General features: G+C 36.4%; 2 protein-coding genes across 6 annotated transcripts in view; one reads left to right on the forward strand and one right to left on the reverse strand.

Annotated features, from left to right (window-relative positions):
• The first annotated feature begins 6,563 nt into the window (after window positions 1-6,563).
• Window positions 6,564-20,327, forward strand: LOC579031 (probable ribonuclease ZC3H12C). Of its 2 annotated transcripts, none has more exons than XM_030975415.1 (9): window positions 6,564-6,669; window positions 9,665-10,094; window positions 10,455-10,615; window positions 12,893-13,059; window positions 13,659-13,898; window positions 16,503-16,610; window positions 17,528-17,620; window positions 18,662-19,198; window positions 20,037-20,327. In XM_030975415.1, exons 2-8 carry the CDS (start codon window positions 9,671-9,673, stop codon window positions 18,762-18,764), a joined length of 1,296 nt encoding a protein of 431 aa, XP_030831275.1. In that variant the 5' UTR covers window positions 6,564-6,669; window positions 9,665-9,670; the 3' UTR covers window positions 18,765-19,198; window positions 20,037-20,327. The 2 variants fall into 2 exon arrangements, with proteins under 2 accessions (XP_030831275.1, XP_030831274.1); XM_030975414.1 differs by having other exon boundaries at window positions 19,414-20,322.
• Window positions 20,328-20,748: 421 nt separating this feature from the next.
• Window positions 20,749-24,389, reverse strand: part of LOC583807 (1-phosphatidylinositol 4,5-bisphosphate phosphodiesterase gamma-1) — a 90,172-nt gene continuing 86,531 nt past the window's right edge. For all 4 annotated transcript variants that reach the window (XM_030975417.1, XM_030975420.1, XM_030975418.1 and 1 more), the window contains exon 33: window positions 20,749-23,308. In XM_030975417.1, the coding sequence (XP_030831277.1) occupies window positions 23,239-23,308 (70 nt within the window). In that variant the 3' untranslated portion in view covers window positions 20,749-23,238. The remainder of the gene's footprint in view (window positions 23,309-24,389) is intronic.

Genomic DNA, 24,389 nt, shown 5'->3' on the forward strand with positions numbered 1-24,389 from the left:
TCAAATTGGCAGTTTGATAAGTGGATTGTGACATAGTTACATATAACTCTTCACTTTGTCACTTACAAAAATACATGTATCATTAATTTCTGTTTTCTGACCTGACTTGTGGCACTACGCAAAAGATATAGATCTCATAATATTATAGGTCCTCCAAAGAGAAAAGACCCTACTGAGTCATACATTTTTGATGAGTTGAAAATCTATTCATTTTGTGTGTTGGAACAAATGTCCACCACTACATCATTGAGACATCACTGATTCAGCCAATTTGAAAAGCTGATGGGCCTTCCTATAGTGATTACAACTTTCAAAAATTCATCAAGATGGGATTTCCCTTTAATTTTAGGCTTATACATGCTTGGAAGGAATGTACCGTATGTTACACATAACTAAAACTTTCTGTTGGATTCTGTAGTCAGTTTTGAAATGACAGGAATAAAATTTTATTTCATATCCAATTTCATTGATATAAGTGCTAATTGTCAACGGTTTAAAAAATAATACATTAATCAACAAAATTGTGTAACTATATTATGTACATAATACATCTAAAGTGATAAATTACGTTTTTCAGAAATACATTTACAGTGCGTCCCAGAAAAAACGAAACCGAAAATCATCGAGGTTTTATGATAACTTAATCACAATTATAATTAATAAATGACATATTTGTAAAGCTTAGATCCTTCTCTTTCAGCTGATGCAACTCATTATGATGCATATTTCACGCATAAGTGATTAAAAACAATTTGAAGAGAGGGTACCAAAAAGTAAATTTTACGGTGGTATTTGAATTTCAAAAAGAAAATCACATTTCTAGAAAGTTCATTTTCTGCCCGTTCATACGACACCTCAATCGAGAAAAATGAGCCAGGAATAACGGTAGTAAATGACATGTTAACGATGTGTGGTGTCTTGCACTTGACCAACTCTAAAAAGGTTATTGGCGGCAGCCTGCAGGTAGGTAGGTCCATGCTGGCACCAACCCTAATCCGCTAATGGTCAATAAGTGTCATAATAACCCTGGACATTTTTTTTACATGTGTCTACACATGTCGTATATATAATATCACTCTCAATGTTATATACAGAGACAAGTCTGTTTGTAAGGCTGTCTAGATTGAACCCCAATAAAGTAGAGGCATACCTTTCGGCTTTCACATCTCTCTCAACAAGTGTGGCTTGAATGTTGTCGCATGAGTGAGAATGCTACAATTGATATATTATATAATCAGCTTTGTTTATATGACTGTTGCCCCGGTCGAAATAAAATAGTCTAAAACTATATAAAATAATATATGGAAAATAGACCAAGAAAATATATTTTCTCACTATTTCTTCTACCTAAAAATATCAGGAAAATAGTGAAATACTTTTAGAAGACAAACAAATTGTACAAAGATAAATAACACGCTATGACAAGTGCAAAAAATAGCAAGAACATAGTCAAGACATCTAAAAGAAGAAAAAAATAGTTTTAAAAATAGTGCATAAAAAAGAGACACAATTGGGGAAAATAGTGAAAAAATAAAAATAGCTAAAAAATAGCCACCTCGTTGGGGAAAATGAAAAAAAATATACAAAAAATAGTGTAGTTTTTTACTATTTAAAAAAAAAATAGCCAAAAACTACATCAAGAAATTAAGAAATAGCAATAAAATATATGAAAAATAGTGACAAAATATATTTTTCTGCTGGTCAAAATGACTCGGAGGTGTATCTTTTATGCTCATGACAGATCTAGAGTAGTCTCCCTCAATGCTGTGTTACTTTTCTTTGATCACACTTTATTTGTTTTGTATTCATAAACTTTTGTCTCTTAATTCGATAGTTTTGTAACATTCTATTAATAAAATAATATTTGTTCAGTTGAATGGTAAAAGCAATAGACAACATGGAGACTTTCCCTCTATTACAGCCTTCTCGTAGTCGTAGAACCTAATTGTAATGCAATTAGTTAATTCAGTCGTAATCAGTGGCGTACGCAGGATTTTTTCAAGGGGGGGGGGGGTTAACATTTTTAAATCGAGCCGAAAATTTCGCAACGCCTCAGCCAGCCGCTGTTTTTGTCATTGTATATTGATTTTATTTCACAAAACTCCAATTGTATGGTCGAACAGATTTCAATCTCATACAACTAAGCTGCAAAAAATTCAAAAGAGGGCCGCAAGAATAATATTGAACAAGACATATGACACACCGTCGGCTGATTTGTTCACAAGTCTGAAATGGATGACACTAGACAAGCGGTTTGAGTTAAGTCGCGTTATGATGATATATAAATGCGTTCATAACTTAGCACCTTCTTACCTTCAGGTAGGCTTAATCAATCCTAATGATGTGCATGAGCATCATACAAGGCAAATAGACAGTGGATGGAGTGTGCCTAGATTTCACACTGATTGTTATAAGTGTAGCCCAATTGTTTCTTCCATATTTGAATGAAATAAGCTAGATAATTCGTTGAGAACGGCTTCCTCTGTCAATTCATTTAAGAGATTGTTTAAACAAAGTTGTAATTTGTGAATGGCTCAGCCGAACATACACTACGTGCATGTTCAGTCAGTAGAGCGTCCGCCTCACCAGTGGCGGATCCAGGGGGGGAGCCCCCCCCCCCCCCCCTTGAGAAAAAATTATGTAAAATCACGTGATTTTTACCTTTTTTGGGGGTTGGGCCCCCCCCCCCCTGGCGCTCAAGGGGGGGGGGGGGTGCAAATTGAATTTTTTTTGAGGATCAAAAAAAAAAAATGTGCTCACTACCCCCCCCCCCCCCGACATTACTGTTTACTAGGTTAATGATATATGTTTAATTTGAAAACGAGTATTATTTTTGTAGCTGTTCTGTATAAATGTTATAAACGATGTAAATATGTTCATTCAGGGCCCCATGGAAGACCACTACTTGTTGGTTAATGGGCTACCCTGTCAAAAGAATAGCAATAAATAAATAAAATAAATAAATAAAATTCTTTTTCGTACATAACATAGTTTATACAACACTGCAACATAATTATAACAAAGCTTTTTTTAATCATTTGATAAACGAACACCATGAATATACAACCAAGGAGGTGCAGATAGTATCACCTGATTCACAATGCATAAAACTAAAATATATCACAATCACATAATAGGAAGATATTACCGCACTACAGTTATTTCATCTCCAAAACTAGAACAAACATTGCTTTTTTTCTTCAAAAATAGACAAAAAAATTATTTTTATATTTTTCAACATAGTATTATACGTAATAGAAATTTTTCTTTTATTAAAAAACGATCTATCCCATAACCCTCTTCCTTCCTTTTCTCCTCTCTAACTCCCTTAATCTTGCCTGACATGTCACCATAGTGCATCAATTTCAATTATTCTTTAGAACTTTACATTCGATGATAACCAGTTGGGAACAATCAAGTCATTTACAAAATCACACTCTCTCTCGTATATCGAAAAAGAGTGCGTTTTGCACAACCATACAGTTCATTTTGTAACTTTTCACTTTTGACCTTGCCCTTCTGACGTACTGCTCACTCCATGGCTGCAATATCATAACAAATGTGATATTATTTCAAAGAGGAAAAAACACATTTTCTAATGATAATAATCAAAGCGATGATTATGCCATGATAATAGATTTTTAATCTTTTTGTTTTGGTTGTTAATTTCATTTTCTTTTTCTTTTGTTATTTTAAAAGGGGTTTGTTATAATCCAAAATAAGCTTTATATAGTGATATTATAATGAATTAATATGTATTTTTGACACTGGTGTACTGATTAGGGGGAGGGGGGGGGGGTACTTGGGGGCAGCTGCCCCCAAATGAAATTCAAACATGGATTATTTCTAATTCGATACAAGTCATTTACAAATGTTGATGCAATGACATGATTTTCCAGGTTTTTTCTCACATTTTATAAATAATACTTTTTTATGCGTTTGTTGGAAAATGACGAAATTTCCAAATTTATAGTCGGGCAAAAAAAAATGCTCAAGTGCTCCCTCTAACTTCAAATAAGCGACCCTTTTAATTTCGAATAGGTGCCCATTCCACATTCTTATAAGACTGTCTTTTACCAACTCTGATAAGTGCCCCTTTACATCTGATAATTGCACTATTCAAATCTGAGAGCCCCTTTTTAATCTTTGATGAGTGCCGCTTCTCACCTCTAATAATTGCTCCCTTTTATTTTGACACATGCCCCACTTCTTTCTTTCTAATAAGGGCCCTTTTTCCTTCTGATAAATGCACCCTTTTCCTTATTTTTATAGATAGAGCCACCTCCCCTTTTCATGAATGCCCCTACTCACACCTCCGATAAACACCTCTATTGAAATCTCATATCCCTTTTCCTATACGACAAGTGTCAATGTTTTTCCTTTGTAATAAGAGCCCCTTTTCCACTAATCCCCCTATTCATCTCAGATGAGTGCCTCTTTTCAGGTACAATTAAGAAGTACCCCTTACCACCTCTGATAAGTACCCATTCAACTCTTATAATTTCCTTTTTTCATTTCCGGTGAGTGCCTCTTTTCAGGTACAAGAAGTACCCCTTACCACCTCTGATAAGTACCCATTCAACTCTTATAATTTCCTTTTTTCATTTCCGGTGAGTGCCTCTTTTCAGGTACAAGAAGTACCCTTAATTACCACCTCTGATAAGTACCCATTCAACTCTTATAATTTCCTTTTTTCATTTCCGGTGAGTGCCCTTATTCAAATTTGAGAGTGCCGGCCTTTGACTCTGTAATAAATGCCCCTTTTCATCTCTGATATCTGCCCCTGTTCTTTTGACACGTGACCCCTTATTCTACCTAATTAGTGCCATTTTCCTTTAGTGAATGCCCCTTATCAGGTGTGAGAAGTGTCCCATCTTCCTTTTTGATATTTCCCCATTTAACTTTGGCACATGCTCCTTTTCTTTTCTAATACCGGTAGTAAGCGTCAGCTCCCTTTGGATATGTGCCCCTGTTTCCTTTCACCATAAAATGTGCTCATACGGCAATTAACTAAAAGCAATTTTTTCATTAATTTCGGCCAAAGCTTGCTTGCATTTTAAATTGATATAATTTTGTTTCTTATTAAATATCTTTTCAGTCTTTCATGATTAGATTGTGCTTAAATCCCCATCAGAATTGTTTTGTTTTCTTCTCCTTTTATATAAGATGTAGTTTTTCGCACAGCGACTTCGCTCGCTCGCTCGCAAATAAATATATTCAGACCATGACACCAAACTGCAAAGTACGATGCTTAGGCAGTACCTAATTAGACCATCATCCCTAATAAATGTAATCACAATGTCATTGCGTACGCAGGATATTTTCGAGGGGGGGGGGGGGTTAAAATGTGAAAATCGCGCCGAAAATTTCACAACTACTCAGGCAGCAGGTGAATAAGCGGAGGGGGGGGGGGCGGGGATACGAGCACTTTTTTGTCACCCTTTTGCACACCAAACAAAAATTTAAAATATTTTTTTTAAATATTTTTTTTAATTAAAGAAATTTGAGGGGGGGGGGGTTTCCTCCAAAACACACACATAAACAAAATTTGAGGGGGGAATTAAACCCCCCCCCCCCCCCTGCGTACGCGCCTGGTAGGGGTATCAAATATGTCTAACAATTACATATTTTCCATGTTTGAGTTTTCCCTAATTTGTAGGTGCCCCTTTTCTCAGAAAGTCCACCTTTTTACTGGCGCCCCTCCCCCATGCACCCCCACTTTGTAAGACGATCCGTGGCACTGCCCCTAGCTGGATAATGGATGGGTTGTATTATAACTTATCATCTCGATCATTACTCAAAGTTTCAAGTATTGTTATAGTGGGTGTAGATCGATGCAATAGCCTCATGAATAATAATACCAAAAAACAGTACGCCATACATAACACGTAATTTGTAGGCCCACATCTTGACCGTTATCGTCAATATCCTCACCACTGCCCCCCCCCCCTTAAAAAAAGATGCCCATTATGCCACCTGGTTGTGATGCAGATTCGTTCTGCCCTCCCCCCCCCCCCCCCCCCCCCCCAAAAAAAAAAAAAAAAAAAAAAAAAAAACTTCTTTTGCTCATTACGCCACTGATTGGGAGAGGATAGGCCCTAGCTAATTTCAAGTTAGCTTTAAATGAAATTACCGAATTATGTAATGCGACATTGTTGCTGACTATCGACTGTTCTTTCACTTTGAAATAGATAGAGGGAAAACTGGAATGAACAATTTGAAGGAAAATATTGATGACGCTATGATACTTTTTAATATTTTATCAATCGAGTAGAGAGCAGATAGAGAACGAAATAGGCTCCTAATTAAATTGTTATCTTTAAAATTTTCCTGATCCCCTTTTCAAAGATGCACCAGTTTATTGACGACGTCAGCTCAAATTTAATTTCTGGGCATGAAACTTGGAAGACTATTGCGTTTTTTAATCATGCATCCATTGTCAATCAAAATTCAAAGACGAGTTCTTCGAGATGAGAAAACGCACATACGTACGCGTACGGGCTATTTTGGTGACGTCATCACTAAGCGGTGAATTTTAAAATCTCAGTACAATCACGTGCGACGTGAACGTAAGTACGAAGGATTTTGCACTTTAATGTCGAATTAAGAGGTAGTTTTTCGGTGACAACGCAGAACAACGCTAATTACGTAACGGCAACGTTTTATAGCGTAAGTATGTCCTAATACTTATCACATTTTCTTGAAGGTTAGAATATTTAGTGACATTTAATAAGGTTAGCTTAGCTAGTGAGTTCGAGTGATTGTTTGTTTTTGTTTTGAGTTGGGCCATAGCTCGGCCCACACCCTGCCCGAGCGGTGCCCTGATCTAAAAGCACTGCATAGCATGGTAGCAGATCATGGCCGCAGATGCATGCATGCCTGGTCTTGAGCCTCAGGGCCGGGTAAGGCCAGGAACTCTGGACGCATGTCCGCGGGGTTCCGAGATGGATTAAGTCGGGCAGCCATACGTGCCATGTGTTTACTTACTTTGGAGTTTGGTGTCGAGGCTTGAATAGGCACATTCATGGGGCACTAGAGGGCGCTTTGCGCGCATACGAAAATCTGAATGGCCTTGCTGCGCAGGCGCGTAGCCAGGGGGGGGCGGTGGGGGCGGTCGCCCCCCCCAAAACGTCGGCCAAAAAAAAAAAGAGAGAGAAAGAGAAGAAAAAAAAAAGAAAGAGGACGTAGGTCTAGGAAGAAAAAGGGAAAAGGAGTCGAGAACGGTACAATGAATCGTCAAAGCTTCCGCGCTTCGCGCGGGAAGGGGGAAACTGAGTTCAAATTAAGAAATATGAGTCGGGAAAGGTATACAACGAATCGTCTTCTTTCTCTAATAATTTAATGAAACGTCAAAGCTTCACGCGAGAGGGGGGGGGGGGGGAACAGAATTCAGACAAGGATTAAGAGTCGAGAAAGGTACAACGAATCGTCTTCTTTCTCGAATAATTTAATAAAACGTCAAAGCTTCGCGTGAGAGAGGGGAGGGACTGAATACAGATAAGGATTAAGAGTCGAGAGAGGTACAACGAATAGTCTTCTTTCTCTATAATTTAATGAAACGTCAAAGCTTCGCGCGAGAGAGGGGAGGGACTGAATTCAGACAAGGATTATGAGTCGAGAAAGGTACAATGAATCTTCTTTCAAAGGAAACTCCCCCCTCCCTGCACCCACCCCCCTAGGGAGCGCACTTCGCGCGCTCTTTAAGTGATTCGCACGCTTCGCGTGCTCACTACCGCCCCCCCTAAAATGAAATCCTGGCTACGCGCTTGTTGCTGCGGTGGGTCGGCAATAATCAGCCCAAAACTTGGATATGGGAGGGTGGAAGGATATATCTTTTTTATAATGTTATCTGGTCTTACCCTTAACCATCCTATGTTTAATCTATGTAGAAATAACATGCGAGTACGATAAGAGAAACATCGGGCCCATTACTGATGCAACTTTTAAAATATTAGCCTAGAAATGACCACCAAACGGAAAAAATTGACATTTTTTCCAGACAAATCTTCATAAAATCTGATTTATAAACAAGTCACATCTAGGTACACTAATACAAATACGATTTTCTGAAAATTCAGGTATTATTTTTTAAGTTTCTTTCAAGTATATTTCTGCGCATTGCAGCGCCAGTGTTCTTCACTGCTTCAAAATCACCCTTGAAATTTTTTTTTTGCAACGAATTTGTTACGAGGTCCGCGAGTGTTCCCCGTTCCTTGCGTGTTGAAAGTTTGGTAATACATAGTTTGCATTGACTCGCGCACGAAAAAATGGTCGAAAACGAAATGTCAAATGAAGAAATAAACAAGCTTTTGTATAGTTATAAGAGTTCTACCGAGGTTTCTTTGTCGATTTAATTTATTATATAGTCTCAATTAGAATTCAGAATTATCTCACTGAAAAGTTAAGAAACCGACGATGTTCTCGATCGTAGTTATTTTCATTTTGCCAGCAGCCGATCTAGCGTTGTTTGGGCAAAAAGCTAGGCCGCTGCCTTCCCACCTCGAACCTTTCCGAGTCCCGCTAAAATGGCGCTCTGCGGAGCTCCGAAGCTGCGTTGGTATCGCTGCAAACTCTCAGCCGGCCAGCTCCCCACGACGGACCATTCGCGGTATGGCGAGAGTGTGTGTGTGAGGTATGATTTTGGATTCGAGAACGCACGTAATGTAACCGTGCGCGTCATTTTCAGCTGTCGAATGTATACAACCAATTTTACATGTACGATTTTTAGTACAGATACTTGGTCAGTTTTCTTCTTATATCTTTGGTTTTACAACATTTAAAAATATAATTTCTTCATATTTGCTCCTGACTCGGTTCAGACTAATTGTGTGATGTGTTTTCAAGTCAATTTTTTTAATATATTTTTTTGCATGAATTTGCCTAGCTTGAAGCTTCAGCTTATGTGCCCCTCGGCCTCTTTATTGGATTCACGTTGGTAGACTCTAGGCCTATGGGTATTTCAGGCTTCAACGGATATGGATGGTGCTTCAAATGATTTTCAAGTTGACTAAGAATTAGATTTCTAATCTAGACTAGATTCTAGTCTGATTATTTTGAATCATTGTGGGAATGTGGTCTTATACTCTTACCGTCAAATAACTCTAGATCTAGGATCGAGCTTCGACTCCGATGCTGGCGTCGGAGCTCCCCGGAGTTAACTGTCAGATCGAGAATGATTCCTGAAAAAAATATTAAGTGTGCCAGGAGGACAACAGAAGGGGCTCTGTGGCTTTAGCTTTTACTTGTTTACTTGGCTTTAGCCTTTAGGCCTAACTTGTCTTTCTGAATCATTGATTTATTATGTTCACCAATTCATTGTTTAAAAAAAAAAAAAAAAAATCTTAGCCTAGAGTAGTCTATAACTAAGGCAGCTGTACTGCATAGAGCCATAGACTCTATGTGAAACTAATTGTATAAGAATTTAAAATATGGCAAGATTTGAAAATAAAACAAAACTTTCAAGGGAAAAAACCCTGGATATTTGATAGTTTTAGCCGGACTAGACTTTGAAGGTGATAAAGAATGAATTTCCAAATGGATTTCAGCTAACCTGCACTTCTAGTGGTTTCCTGAAACGATGCCTAGGCACATGTCGAGCCTTCAAAACTTTTTGTTCAAATCTTTAACCCAGAATCTCTCAAATGCATTTCTGTGACATCTACAGGTCAACATGTCTGACGAGGATCAATCTCATCTTTCTTCATCATACATCCTATTGGACTGGACAACATGCAGTGCTTCAGATTCATCTGTAGTATGTATAGACACAAGCTTTGACCAGAAGTCCAAATCTCCCGCCAAGTGTTTAATTGAACAAAGGTCTCCAACATCTTGCATCATCATTCCTGATTCAGAGGAGTCAGAGGATGATATAATTCAGATTGTCAGTACTAGTATTCATGAGCAGAAGAAGGAGGGATCAACTAGTGTTGTGACCACGGCATCAAATCAGGATGCCTGTAAATCAGACTGTGATGCTGAGCTTAAAGAACTGAGCCTAGAAGGAGAGGTGACGCTACCCTGTACACCCTCAGAACGCATCAGTAAGCGGAGGAGAATCGGTAGTTATCAACCTGATGACTGTCCATGTCCATGTGAGTTTCAGAACCAAATATTTCCCCCTTGGCCCCTTTCCTCCTGCACCCCAGATAATTATACCACATGCAGTTATGCACTATTACAAAATTAGCTTTATTAGGTTAATTACCACCTAAAAACCTTGAGCCAAAATATTTGTCCTACCTAGCAACAACTTATGTATGTTATTTGAATTCTAACTATTGAGATACATTGTTTCAAACAATAAAATGAAATGAATGAAATAATTTGTATCTCCACATAAATTGGTTACATTACAAAAAATAGCTATTCCACTCTTCTTTTGATGGTGTAAAAGGGCAATGAAATCTCATTCCATACATAACGTGACATGTATTTCAATGGATTGTGTGCAGGTGATGAGCAACTCACCAGCACTCCTCTGGCAGGTTCTGCCATAGCACCTAAGAAGCCTAGTGAGCCTATAGTGACACCTATCACTGTAAGGTATGAAAGGATAAGGGCTGAGCTCAGTGCAACTAAGAAAGAAACAAAGAAACTCATTACAGGACAAGAGGTATGTATGTTCAATCTTTCTTCAACATTTAGCATGCCAGGGGAGTGTTTCACAAAGACTAAGATCGACTTTAAAGGGGAAGTCCACTCCAAGAATAACTTACTTTTAATAGAAGCAGAAAAATCAGACAAACCAATCAAAAAAAGTTTGAGCAAAATCGGATAACTAATAAGAAAGTTACAAATTTTTAATGACATGAAAAACTTTGAAAATCACAAAGCCATGGCAACTCACTCATGAGTCTGTGACATTGCCTCACTATCCACTAATTGTTTTCTTTATATTGATAATATGAATTTCCCATTTTCCCCCTATGAACCTTATTTCTTCACACCAGTATCCAATTTATATTGATAGTAATATGTTGTGTGGGTGCACAAATATAGAGTTGTTTTTTTTCTCTGTTAAATGAAGAAAAATGTGACTTTTGATAAACTATATATATATATATATATATCAATGATTATGAATAAGGTATCATACAATATCCAGAAAATACTATAAGTTCTTCAAAATTCATAAAATATTTTGTGAAATGTCATGCACACAATATCATACAAATCATTTAACCTGGGCAAAGGCATGGGGAAATCAAGTTTTTGGGGGGTAAAAAAAGGGAAATTAATAGGATTAAAATATATTAAGCAATTGATAAATAGTGAGGACATGACGTCACAAACTGATAACCAAATTGGCAATTCGTGTAGTGATTTCCATTGTTCCATACTTTTTCATAACTTTTTCAAAAATTCATAACTTCCATATTAGTTTTCTGACTTTGCTCAAATTTGTTTTGCTCTGTTTCTCTTTTCTTTCTGCGTCTATTATTAAAATGCAAATTATTTTTGGAGTGGACTTAGTCCTTAAGTTGGACTTAACTATGGCTGGCCGTTCATGCCACTTTTTTCTCTCATCATTTACTGGCATTGGTTTCTCAAGGGACATACCAACCGTGGTCACAAATCTACAGAATTTACATTTTTTGATAGTTCATTATTGAAGGATTTTTTTATATCTAAAGATCATAATTGAGAGACCAATGGTGAGAGCAACCAATGGCATGAACGGCCTTGCCATAGTTAAGTCCAACTTGAAGTCAATCTTAGTCTTTGTGAAACACTCCCCAGAACATTATAAAAGGAAATCTCACCCCACTCTAGTTATTCTGATAGATTTTTGTATTCTAGCCCATTAATGTACAGGATTCCCCACTCAAGTGTATGAGACAGGTGTAAAGCAAGAATAATGTACAGTATCTCAGCACGACATGAGCATAGTGATTATCTTGATTGTGTGACGTTACATGCGAAGTCATGTACCAAGTAAATGTATTCTAATTTATGGACGCTTTTTTCCCAGATGCGTGTGGTGATGAAGCATTTCATTCACCTGCTATTATCCTTTGTACTACAGTTGCAAGAAAGCAAATTGCATATATAAGTTGGTGCTATTCTGGAGTGAAAGGTTTCGCATGAATGAAATGCTATATTTGAGTATTTATAAATAAATGAGTTTCAATCGTCCTCCTGTTATATATTTGTCAACAGATATAATATTTACCTTCTCTGCTATGAGTTTCCAACTCTGAAAAGTAAAGGTTTTGTTATTGAATGAAAAAGTCTCTCCAACTAAAGCTTGATGCATGACAAATGTACAAGTTTGCCTGGTATGCACATGATCAAGAAAATGTTTGAAATAGCTGAACTAGAGTCACTATAGGAGAATATCTGCTAAATTCCAGTGTTGTGCATTCAACTTTCTAGTGTCCTAGGTTCACATTGTAGCCATTGTACAGGTCATGGGGTATCTCCCAAGTTACGTTACTATTTTCATCAAAATGGCGACTCCCATGAAATGATGTCTAGGAAGGAGAATACAACATTTTGAGAGAATGCTCTCCATATATGTAATCAAAGCTTGAAGCCTGAATTAAAACATTGGTTGGTAGATGCTATAATACTTCAAGATTTTCTTACAGGAATGTCAGTTTTCAGGCAATGAGTTAATTTCAGACTATAGTTTAAGGCTTTTTTGTGTACAAAATAGCTCTTTCTAGATGATGTTCAGGCCCTGTGATCAATTCTAACTGGCATCCCTGTTCTTAACAGTTTCACATACAATTATCGGCTAATGTTTGTTGGGGTTCATTTCCCTTTGAAAACTATAATTTCAGATTTTAATTCTGGTACAAAAATTTATTATAGGAGCAATTTTAAAGGCAGGTTGTCATATTGTTCATTGTGGTTCATCTATGATGTGATACATTGACATTTACAGGAGCTGCAAGAGGAGATGCAAAGGTTTCGGGAAGAGATGACAAACAAGAGGAAGAGAGAGGAAGAGGAAGAAAAGAAAGCAGCATCTGTCCCTGTTAATGTGAAGACAGACCAGTGTGATAGCATGCTAAGACCTGTAGTCATCGATGGCAGCAATGTAGCAATGAGGTATGGGTTATTCCTCAAATTGGATTCAATGTAGCACTAATGAAGATCATACTTTTGGGCCATAATGCCGTATAATACATAATATAACACATGCCAAGTTTCTTGGCCTCAGATTCGTCAAAACTGTAGGCATGACATTCACTGCTGGCTGCTTGGCAGTATAGTGAAAAAATATTGACTGGGCATAGTTCTACTTGTGATCTCAAGACTGCACTTGGCCCTTTGACTTTGTCTCGGGTTCCAGAACTTCCAGTACAGTTTCAAGATCACATTGGGCAATAGTTTTAACTGTACCCCTCAAAGCAGTCAATATTTGTATAATATATCTCTGGTCTTTACTTTCTCTCCCCCCCCCTCTCTCTATCTCCCTCTCTCTCCCCCTCCTCTCTCTCTCTCCCTCTCTCTCCCCCTCCCTCTCTCCAATCACTCTGTTTGGAACTGTCTCCTATTTTACTGTAGTATTTCCACGGAGGAAAAAGTGTATCCAGGGTTCTTGCTACCAGGACTTGTCTAACAATAGGAAATGATAAGGGTACAATTTTCTCTTTCTCCCTGTCTGTTTGTTTGTCTGTCTCTCTGTCTCCTTGTCTGTCATGCAGCCATGGTAACCAGAAGATCTTCTCCTGCAAGGGTATCGCGCTCTGCATCCAGTTCTTCCAGCAGAGAGGTCACACCAACATCTCTGCCCTGGTTCCCCTGCACCGGAAGACTGCCGATGCAGCCCGGTCCTGCCCCATCAAGGATGCCCACATCCTGGATGAACTGGAGTCCAAAGGTCTCCTCTCATACACCCCATCCAGGACTCTGAATGGACGAAGGCTCACACCCTATGATGACAGGTAGGCTACATTTTAAATATACTTCCTATACCTTAAGAAATGCTCCTCGTATATATCATTTACCAAGAATTAAAACGTGCTTCAAAAAGAAAAGTTTAAGTTATTATGGTGCAAAACTATGGAACGAATTGCCGGTAGAAACTAAATATAAACCAACTTACTATACTTTCAAAAGCAGTTTATAATATTTGTAATATCATGTTTGACTTTTAATAGCAAACAAAAACAATTAGGGCTTGTTTGGATTTCTTGCCTTTTAACCTATTTGTATATATATATATATATATATATATATACATATGTGTGTGTGTATGTTTTATCCTTCTAACCTATTTGTGTATATATATATATATATATATATATATATATATATATATATATATATATGTGTATGTTTTATTGAACTTAGTATGTAAATCATGTTAATCTAAAATGTATGTTTCTTTGTAAAATTGTGATTGCTTTTTATATGCACGGGCAGCACGGCCATGCTGAAGAACAGCCATTTGCTGAAGTATGCCACCGTGCTAAAATAACAGTCACACATTATCTGCTTGGAGCCAGAAGGGCGTTTCACTCGTATACTATAACACAGAGTGAACGCCCTTTTGGATCCAAACAGATGACATGCTCTAACTTTCATTACTGAGAGCTAGTTAATTTGTGGAGTAGGTTACCAATGCCATCAAAGTTCTTAGGAAACTCAATGATTCTATCCTCAAGTTGACAGCCTTCTAGAGTTTGGATTAGACTTAAGAACAGAGGAAATAAAACTCTGATATACATTTCTGTTAAATTTTCTTAATCTTAGTCACAAATGAGTCTGCAAATGACCAAATACTTTGGACTTGCCCAGGCAAGGATAATATGACCTTTGCTCAGAGGTCAATGTGTTAAGGGCAATCAAACCTTTCTGTTATAAATGGCAAATTGGTTAGTAGATTGTAGTCATAGAAAACGTATGTGTATGTCATGTACAAGAATATGATTACTGTCTTTTTTCCTCCCAAGTACCTCTTCCCTTGGAGCACTACTGATAATATATTATGGATAGCATATTGTAATAGGTCCTCAGAAACATCCTCCAGAGTTCTACACTTTAAAAAATTGACATTCTAGTCATTTTGTTTGTTGAAACAAATGGAAAAGTTGTTTGGCATTACGTCACAGTGACATTAAAGATTTAGCCAATTTGAAGTGCCCATAGTATAATGATTACACCTTTAAGAAATTCATAACTTTCTTAGTTTTAGATGCTGCGTAAGCCTACTGTATTTCTTAGTTTTGTCTGTTTTTGTTCATACTTTCACGAGACTGCTTCTCAAATTTTTTCTCCTTTGTTTTAATAGAGTATTTGTTTAAGTTTGGATATAACTTTAACCATAGTCAGACTCATCACTTTAATCCTTGTCTCAAAATGTATGCCAAGTTTGGACACCCCGTCATTTATTTGCAGCGTGGTCCATTTTCAACCCTAGTGAAATACAAACTTCAACTCTAGACCAAAACTCACCTAACCCCATTCTCTAACAACATAAAGCATGGGTAAAATGTCAGATCACTAATTCAATTATCGCAAGCAGCCTTCCATTTCACTTTTCTGTTTTTGTACAAAGAAAACGTTTTCATCATTGTTTCACTCAAAATATCTTATCTTAAAGTGACTTGGTAACATTGCCTCAGATTCTGAAATATAATTCTGGATTTAGCTCATGCTGCAATCATAATTATAAACCTTTAGGTCAGTCAGGAATCCCATGACTTTTACAAGCCGATCGCCTATCTGATTATCAAGAAATTTATGATTAGAAATTGAAATCAAATTTTGCGCTTTCCTAATGGTTTTCATTACAGTACAGTCTATGGGGGAAAAGGAACATGGTAAAACCTGTCACTCAAAATTTTTTACTTTTTTGAGGCACTTCATGATCGTTTTAAAGCGCAATTTTTTTAGGGCTTCAATATTACACCATATCACAGACACCGATAACATGTAGGGCCATGCATCTCAGATTTAACCTTGTTAAACCATCCCTTTAATGGAAATATGCTTCTTATTCTACACATATACCTTTAATGAAAGTGATCTCAAACAACCATCACCAAGCGAAGCGGTCATGTATATTTGAAGAGAGGAGTTCTTTTTATCGAAAGTTCATAATTCCGAAGGATTGTTATACCAAAGGCTTATCACTCTAAATGTTTTGTAGTTCTGAAAATGAAATATGGTTCATAAATCCAAAGGTTTGTGTACAGGTGTTATTTTGAAATTGATACAAAACCCTGTATTACTTTTTCGGATTAGTGACCCTGTAGAATAGCGAACCATATTTCATATGTGGAATTATGAACCATACTTCATTTTTCTTCTCAGAATTATGAACCTTCAGCTAAACACACCTTCTGCATAAGGCAACAAATGTTCAGAATAAAGAACCCCATGGTATGGAAAATTGGCCTTTGTCTTTCAGTATTACAAATCTTTGGAAAAATGAGTGCCTTCCAAATATTTGAAGGGTGGATTTCCCCTTTATCTTAAATATTACGATGCCTTTGGATTTTTACCTTTGTTCGCTTTTTTTGTTGCTATATGATATCCAACAGGATGATGCTCCAGTTAGCGTGCAGGAATGGTGGAGTGATTGTGAGTAACGATAACTACCGGGATCTCATGGGAGAGTCTGCACAATTCAAGTGTGTCATCGAAAACAGGTAATGCATACCTGCCAACCCTTACGAATAATCCAGAATATTCTGTTTTTCTAGATTTTTAGGGTCCCAAAATCTGTAATATTCTGTTTTTTTCAAAATTTCGATTCCCCCCCCCCCCCTTCCTTGTTTTATCAGGTGCCGCGATGTGAGAGTTTCGTATTACGTGCGTTGAAGGGCTGCATGATTGAGCAGCAAATTTGTATTAGCTTTTTTGTACAGATTTAACGCGTATTGCCAGTTAACACTGCCGCTGCATGTGCGAACGCCTGTTAAGGGTACAGATTTCTTATTTTCGAAGGCATACCGTGCTAAAAATTCCTAATTCTCATTTTCAAATGTTGGCAGGTATGGTAATGTCACAGCCATTGATTAGGAGAGTTTGGTCAAACCGGCTCTAGTTGGGCACAATGTGGCAAATACTGCTATGTGGGGCAAGCACAAAATGGAAGAATATGTGGCATGTTGTGACCAAGTAAAACCTAGGTGGCCAAACTTTGTGTATAGATGAATTTGGGTAATTTAGGTCCAATTCTAGTCTACCATCATAAACCCTCTATGAGAAGATTTGGTTCTGATAATGGTGATAATAAATTGGTTGTGAGCATTCCTTCAAATTTTAGTTTCATGTGAAAGAACTTGCATTTGAACTTTTGTGTTGTCTGGTAGGCCTCAAAAAAAAAGTTTCTTTTAAGTTAGATGCTTAAAGTCACAGGATCATTAGTCAATGGACATACATAAATAGGAAGGAATATAAGTGATGCAGTTGCGTTCATCTTGTGTTTTTTTGTTTATTTTAGCTTTGATAAGTACTATTTTTCATTTAGATGTAAATAGTATGTGTATTGTGAAAATTAAAAGATAATTTTCATGCATTTCGTTATACATTTCATTCATTATATCATATTCTGTTCTTTCAGGTTGATCATGTTTACATTTGTTGGAGATAACTTCATGGTACCTGAAGACCCCCATGGCCGCTATGGACCATTGCTGAGTGAAGTTCTCAGAAGGTCAGTAAAAGGATCACACCCCCCTCCCCCCAGCCTTAAAGGACATGGAGGACAAATAAAACTGACAATTAGTTTTATTATGATTTTACAGAGATAATTTAGTGAATTGAATTACAAATCTCTAAGTATGGGTGCTTGAATTTGATTTTGTGTAAATTATGAGCAAAGATTTAAAATGTATCTGCTGATGTCTGTACAATTTATAAACTGTGCAGTAAAAAATTGCTGAAGTTCAGTCCACCATAAGAAGGTTGCAGTTTTTTCTGTAGATTTCATAAGATCTGTCAAGAAGGGAAGTTTGCTGATGCCCTGATGATTATAAATAAATAGTTTTTTTTAAAGGTAAAGACCAGTATTGGAAAAGCCCCAATTTCAAAAAATGAAATGGAAGCTCTTATCACCAATCATGTGAAAGAATATGTTTTGACTAATACATGATAATAAAAAAATTGCCGGGAAACCGCCTACTAATTCATATATTTGGTAAATTTGTTTCTCTCATGGTCTGTGAGAGATATAGGGTAGTCCCATATACATCTTTCTGTGTATAGTGCTTGTAACTTTACGAAGAATGGGCCAAATTTCTTATCAATTTGATGATTCCAGAACCTTGCAGATGCTAGATGCTAGATGATCAACCTTTTCTGATCGATTCCACAATGTTTCTTTCACAATGCAATCGCATGACCATAACTGGTCTTTACCTTTAAGAGATTGAGGGAGATTGTCAAATATAAACCTAACATATATTCAATTTAAGAGTCTCCAAGTTAATTGAAGCCATCATCGATATCCACAATATTCAAATATTGTTATCATTTAAGATAAAAACTTAAGTTCTGATAACAAACAACCTGTAATCACCACTACCATCATTGTATAGGTCCATCACCATCACCCATAATCACCATCCTTCATCACTACCACCGTCTTCCCTATTATCCCCCTCCCCCTCCTACTGTTCCATCGCACATGTGGCAAAGAATGTTAAAGTTCAGTGATTTGATCGTGGTATTGTCTATATGTGCCTTTCTTCCTTAGGGCAGAGAAAGCCCCCCTGCGATCAATGGTCAACAGCGCCCTCTACAACAGAAGGGCACCACTCGAGCAGTTGAAACACCAATGGCAGCATAGATTCTATTAAAAGGATTGGAGTTGCCTCTATCTTGCCATTCTGTAACGGCTCTGTTGTCAAATCAGAGTTGTGACTTTTTACAGAATACCCATACATGCATAGAAGAGTCTAGTTGCTCAATGGCAGCACAAACTCCGATGACATGGACATTGGTGTTATACAGGGGGTTCCAGAAGAAGTACCAAAGAAATGTACAAACAAAAGGTTAATTTGAAGAAACTATGAGCTGTGTAAAATCAAATCTTGCTTTTCCTATAGTACAAGTGATACTAATGTTTTCATTGTTACACCAAAGTCTGGCAGAAATGAAATTTAATACGCTATTTTCAAAACCTGATGAAGCATGTAATCGAAATTACATGTTATATGTGTTCACAGAAAGCATGTTTTTTATTGACAAAATACTGTACGTAGTACGTGCAGTTGATAGCTGGTTTCATGATGTGTTTTTTTTGTCCATGGCTATTATTATATTTAATGAGAAAAAGGATCTTATTATGCATATGTAATACTATATAGATTAGGTTTTTTTTCAGTAGTATAGCAAGAAATTATATTATCATTTGACAGGATGTTACATGTGTGTTCACAGTAGGCATGTTTTTTCTTGACACAATACTCTATGTAGTACGTCCAGTTTGAAAGCTGGTTTCATGAGCAGTTGAATTGGGATGTGTGTGTTTTCCATGAAATTATTATAAAAAGGATCTTATTATGTAATACTTGATTGGTTTTTTTTTCAGTAGTATAGCAAGAAATTATATTATCATTTGACAGGATGTTACATGTGTGTTCACAGTAGGCATGTTTTTTCTTGACACAATACTCTATGTAGTACGTCCAGTTTGAAAGCTGGTTTCATGAGCAGTTGAATTGGGATGTGTGTGTTTTCCATGAAATTATTATAGAAAAGGATCTTATTATGTAATACTTGATTAGTTTTTTTTCAGTAGTATAGCAAGAAATGATATTATCATTTGACAGGATGTTATATATTTGATGTTATGGTTGTTCACAATAAACATGTTTTTATGTGACACAATACTGTATGTGGTTTGAAAGCTGGTTTCATGAGCAGTTGAATTGGGATGTATGTGTTTTCCATGAAATTATTATAAAAAGGATCTTATTATGTAATACTTGATTGGTTTTTTTTTCAGTAGTATAGCAAGAAATTATATTATCATTTGACAGGATATTACATGTGTGTTCATAGAAAGCATGTTTTTATTGACACAGTATTGTATGTAATACGTGCATTTTGATAGCTGGTTTCATGAGCAGTTGAATTGGGATGTTTTTTTTTTTCCATGACTATTATAGAAAAGGATCTTATTATGTAATACTTGATTAGTTTTTTTTCAGTAGTATAGCAAGAAATGATATTATCATTTGACAGGATGTTATATATTTGATGTTATGGTTGTTCACAATAAACATGTTTTTATGTGACACAATACTGTATGTGGTTTGAAAGCTGGTTTCATGGGTAGTTGAATTGGGATTTATTTATTTTCCACAACTATTATTACATTTAATAAAAGAAGCATTCTCTGCATATGTAAAATTCAATGTTTGAATATATTTTTTTCAGGATTATAGCAAGAGATTATCTTTGTTTTGTATCTGCAATTGTTGGGGATTAGATTGAATATTGTGGGTAATTGCAAAATATTTACTCTGTTGTATTAAAGGGTACTGACCGATAGTAAGTTGGTTATAATGAAAGCAGAACATGTGAGAAACAAATAAGTGAAAGAATGAATTCAAATATGATATATGGGGTGATATTTCGAATGCAATGTAAGGTGTATGAATTCTTCCCCCCCCCCCCCCAGTATTTTTCTTTTAAAGTACTGTAACTACTGTATAAGATTATTAATTTTTTTATTCATTTTTTGGGGTTTTTTTTTTTGGGGGGGGGGGGGGGGGGGAGATCCTGATCCATAAGCAAGAAGTTGTAAAACATATTAGTTAATAAGAAGATACAGAATCATATTTTCAGCGGCATATATTTATTATTTCTCAATCGCAACACAAATACCATGTAAGAAAATCAGAAATAAAAAAGGGGAATTATTCTCGTAATAAAAAAATATTTTGTAAATTGATTTTAAAGAGGTCTATTTTACAAAGTAATTTTCAAAATGAAAGTTATACACATAGTTTTTGTGTATATTAAACAAATACAGTAATAACATAAAGGTAGTAAGTAGATACATGTAGACATATACATATTTGGTTAGTGATGACTTTGGTCACAAAATTTGGGTTTATGTCAATGTACTTTAAATGTCTTGGACTTGCAACGAAATGCTGTCATGGTAATAAAATTTGTCTTGATATTTATAGGAATTGAGTGCCTAGCACAGTAGTCATTTTGTTTAAATATTGTAATTACACACAATGATACGAACATGAGATTAATTAACATGATACAAAATATATGAATACTGTACATCCAACCCCTATCTAGCTAGTGCGAACATGATCCAGTTTAAATAGTTTGTTTTCCTCTCTGGCTTATACCTGACATATTCACAAAACCCTACTAAGCTAGCTAGTTGTCAACTAATAACATAGTTAAACAAGTAGACTTAGTAAGCTTTTATGAATAAGCCCCAGATTACTGAATTTATCTGCAATATTCATGCAGTTTACTGTCTCTTTTTTACTGTCATTAGAGCCTTAGAAAATCTGATACAGATTTCAGAGCTGTACATTCAAATCAGGAAGCATAATGAAATCTGGAATCTTCTTTCTACTAAAGCATACATAATGTTGATGACACAGAAGACATGAATAAGTCTTTCCTTATTCTCACAGGTCCAAGAAATAAGTAGGGTTATAACAATTGTAGTTCCTAAACTTTCTTCCAATGAACATAGAATTTTAATGTTTTGAAAACTTGCTGGGGATTTGTAACTACACTGCTGAATGATGAATTATCATGATTAAATTAGGTATAAAAAAAGGCCTGTTTAATCAACATTACAATGATGCTGCATTTGCAATTATTTATTCATGAAATGTGCAGTACACCTGAATATAGAGCCAAGTGAAATGTAAAATGTGTTGTTATTTAACAATGAATTTAAAATCACTTTTGAAGGATGGATTATGTCTTCATGATTGTGAAGCGTGAATTCCATTTGTGCCGTTTTCAACTTGTTTGAAAAATCAATTGTGTTATAGTTTTATACAGCTATAGCTTCCCATTACAATAAATCATTTTTGGCAAATAAGTGAAAGTAAGCACTGCCAAAGTCAACATAATTTAAAACACATGGGGAATTCAATGCATTTTGCAACATTTCACTAGGTCCAATATTAAGATATACACTGTACTACATATTTCATGATCATATAATTTTTACAAATGGGGCATCATTGTAAGTATAAACAAAACAAAAGATACTGAAACTCGAACTTGAACTATTTTGGGTTTACACATATACAAGAGGACCACCTACCCCCCCCCCCCCCAACAGCAATATACGCCTGTTCCCCCTATCAAAGTCGGTCCTGCACAATCGGCTCTCAACATGATCAGACAGCTGGAAAATAATCAAGATTCCTCTTGCCTTGGCTTACAGGAATCTCTTCAAAAGACACATGTAATATAATGCCTGCTTTCTTCTTCTTGTGTTATGTTGCTGTGGAGATGAGATGTTGTCTTTGAGATGCAGGTGAGACATCGGACTGCTCGGTGTCAATACGTGTCTTCAGCTCACCATACACAATAAAGAGTCTTTCAAGCCACAGCCTCGGCTACAGTGTATCAGCAGATAGATGGGTGGTGACCAAGGACTGTTTACATGAGAACGCAATTAATAGAGAGGCATGGTCCATAGCCGTACAATCCACTCCACATGATGATGGCTTCTTGTACAGCGTAGGTATCCATCCGCCTCTGCTGGGCGCTCGTAGTTGAGACCAAACACCACACAGTCAGGCCCACATGTAATATCATTTCCTCTGCACGCAACATGAGGCTATTACTTGGTGAATGACCAAGTCCAAATATACTCTAGAGTCAATCCCATTGAAGATGGCGCATATAATAGGAAAATAAAACAAATCTTCAATGGTTTCAATGCATGTTAGAGCTTAAACGTTGCATCTTTGTGATCACATTTCTTCACTTCATCTCCCCCACTCCAAATATCATTGATATATGTGATGATAACTACATGTATGTGTAGATTACAGTCCCTTGATGCTCTGCAACCTATCCACATGAAAAGGTGGATTCAATCAAGATTTGCATTTTTCCACTGATCGCATCTCGTCTGGCCCGATTACGATCTGCCGGAAGGCCGAGAGCTCCAAGATGGTAATTTAAGTACAGTGCCAATACAGAAATCTGCCATCACTTCATCGCTTTCCAAATTAGATGAGCACTCTGGAGAGTTTAAGTTCAAGGGTTCATGCTCAACAGTTTGTGATGATGATGATGATGATGTTGCTTGAAGACTGCATCTTAGGGTCTCGGAAGTCGACTCTGGCTGTTGCTGGCCGTTTTCTTTAGCCTCCTCTTCTCCACTCGTTGCCTAGGATTTACACAAACAAAAAAGGATGATGAGATGTTGAACTTGTACATCTGATTGTCTCGAACACAGAAACAATTAATAGCCAAGGGACCAAAGAAAACTGTACACATCATCTATTGTTCATATAGGCAATGACTAATGATGTAATATGGATGATTAATGAAATGAAGAAAAACAAAGTCATTTGATAACCGTAAACCAAATATTTGCGATTCTATTTGTATACAAATCGCCGAATTATCTAAATGTTAATAACTTTATCAACAAGATCCATATTTATGATTCAAAATGACTATATAAAAATTATGAATATATATACATGTATGTATCATTTTGTTTGTTTGCATTAAGAGGAGTATTTTTTTGTGGCACATTTGAGAAGGGGATGTATTTCTATGCTGACGGATATTTCTATGCCTGTGGCAAAAAAGACAACACACACATGTAATCCTAAAACGTGCAGGAGTCAAATTTTGAAAATGTGCACACTTTTGTAGCTAAGAAAATGGATATTTGATATTCTGAAAATAGAAGGAAACATAGCAATGACTGTTAAGATCATGAATAAGAAGGGGTATCCATACTCAGGGGTTCATCCAGCATTTTGTACAAAAGAGGTAATATTCCCATTACTAACAAATATATAGGGGTATGTCAAGAAAGGGGGCAACTAGTCATTCAAGTATTTACTGGGGCAATTGTTTTTTTGTGTGTACTAGGTCAGGGGGGTGTTTCACAAAGATCCTAAGTTGAACTTATCTCTAAGTATGGAAAGCCATTAGCATCCTTGAAAAGATTTTGTAAACGTTATTTTAAAAGGCATAAAATATTGATTCAAATCATTCATATTTTCTATTATCACGGGAGATTTCATGTTCTTGATGTGGAATTTATGAAAAGTCTAAAGTACTTGAATTTTTACTTTTGAATATATTTCAAAATAAGGCTACAAATGGCTCTCCATAATAAATGAAAACCAACAAAGAGATATTGCACATGGCAGGGCATAAACAAATTGCACTAGTAGGATTAGTTAAGGAGAGAAAAAAATCAAATACTTTGGTCATGTTAAAAGGCACCA

The sequence above is a fragment of the Strongylocentrotus purpuratus genome, unplaced genomic scaffold (genome assembly GCF_000002235.5).
Source record: "Strongylocentrotus purpuratus isolate Spur 01 unplaced genomic scaffold, Spur_5.0 spur5_scaffold_8, whole genome shotgun sequence".
NCBI lineage: Eukaryota > Metazoa > Echinodermata > Echinoidea > Camarodonta > Strongylocentrotidae > Strongylocentrotus > Strongylocentrotus purpuratus.

Coding starts and splice junctions, on each gene's coding strand:
- LOC579031 (XM_030975415.1), top strand. CDS start 9,671: ATGTCTGACGAGGATCAATCTCATCTTTCTTCATCATACATCCTATTG. Junction 16,611..17,527: donor AAGTGTGTCATCGAAAACAG/GTAATGCATACC, acceptor CTGTTCTTTCAG/GTTGATCATGTTTACATTTG. Junction 17,621..18,661: donor CTGAGTGAAGTTCTCAGAAG/GTCAGTAAAAGG, acceptor TTTCTTCCTTAG/GGCAGAGAAAGCCCCCCTGC.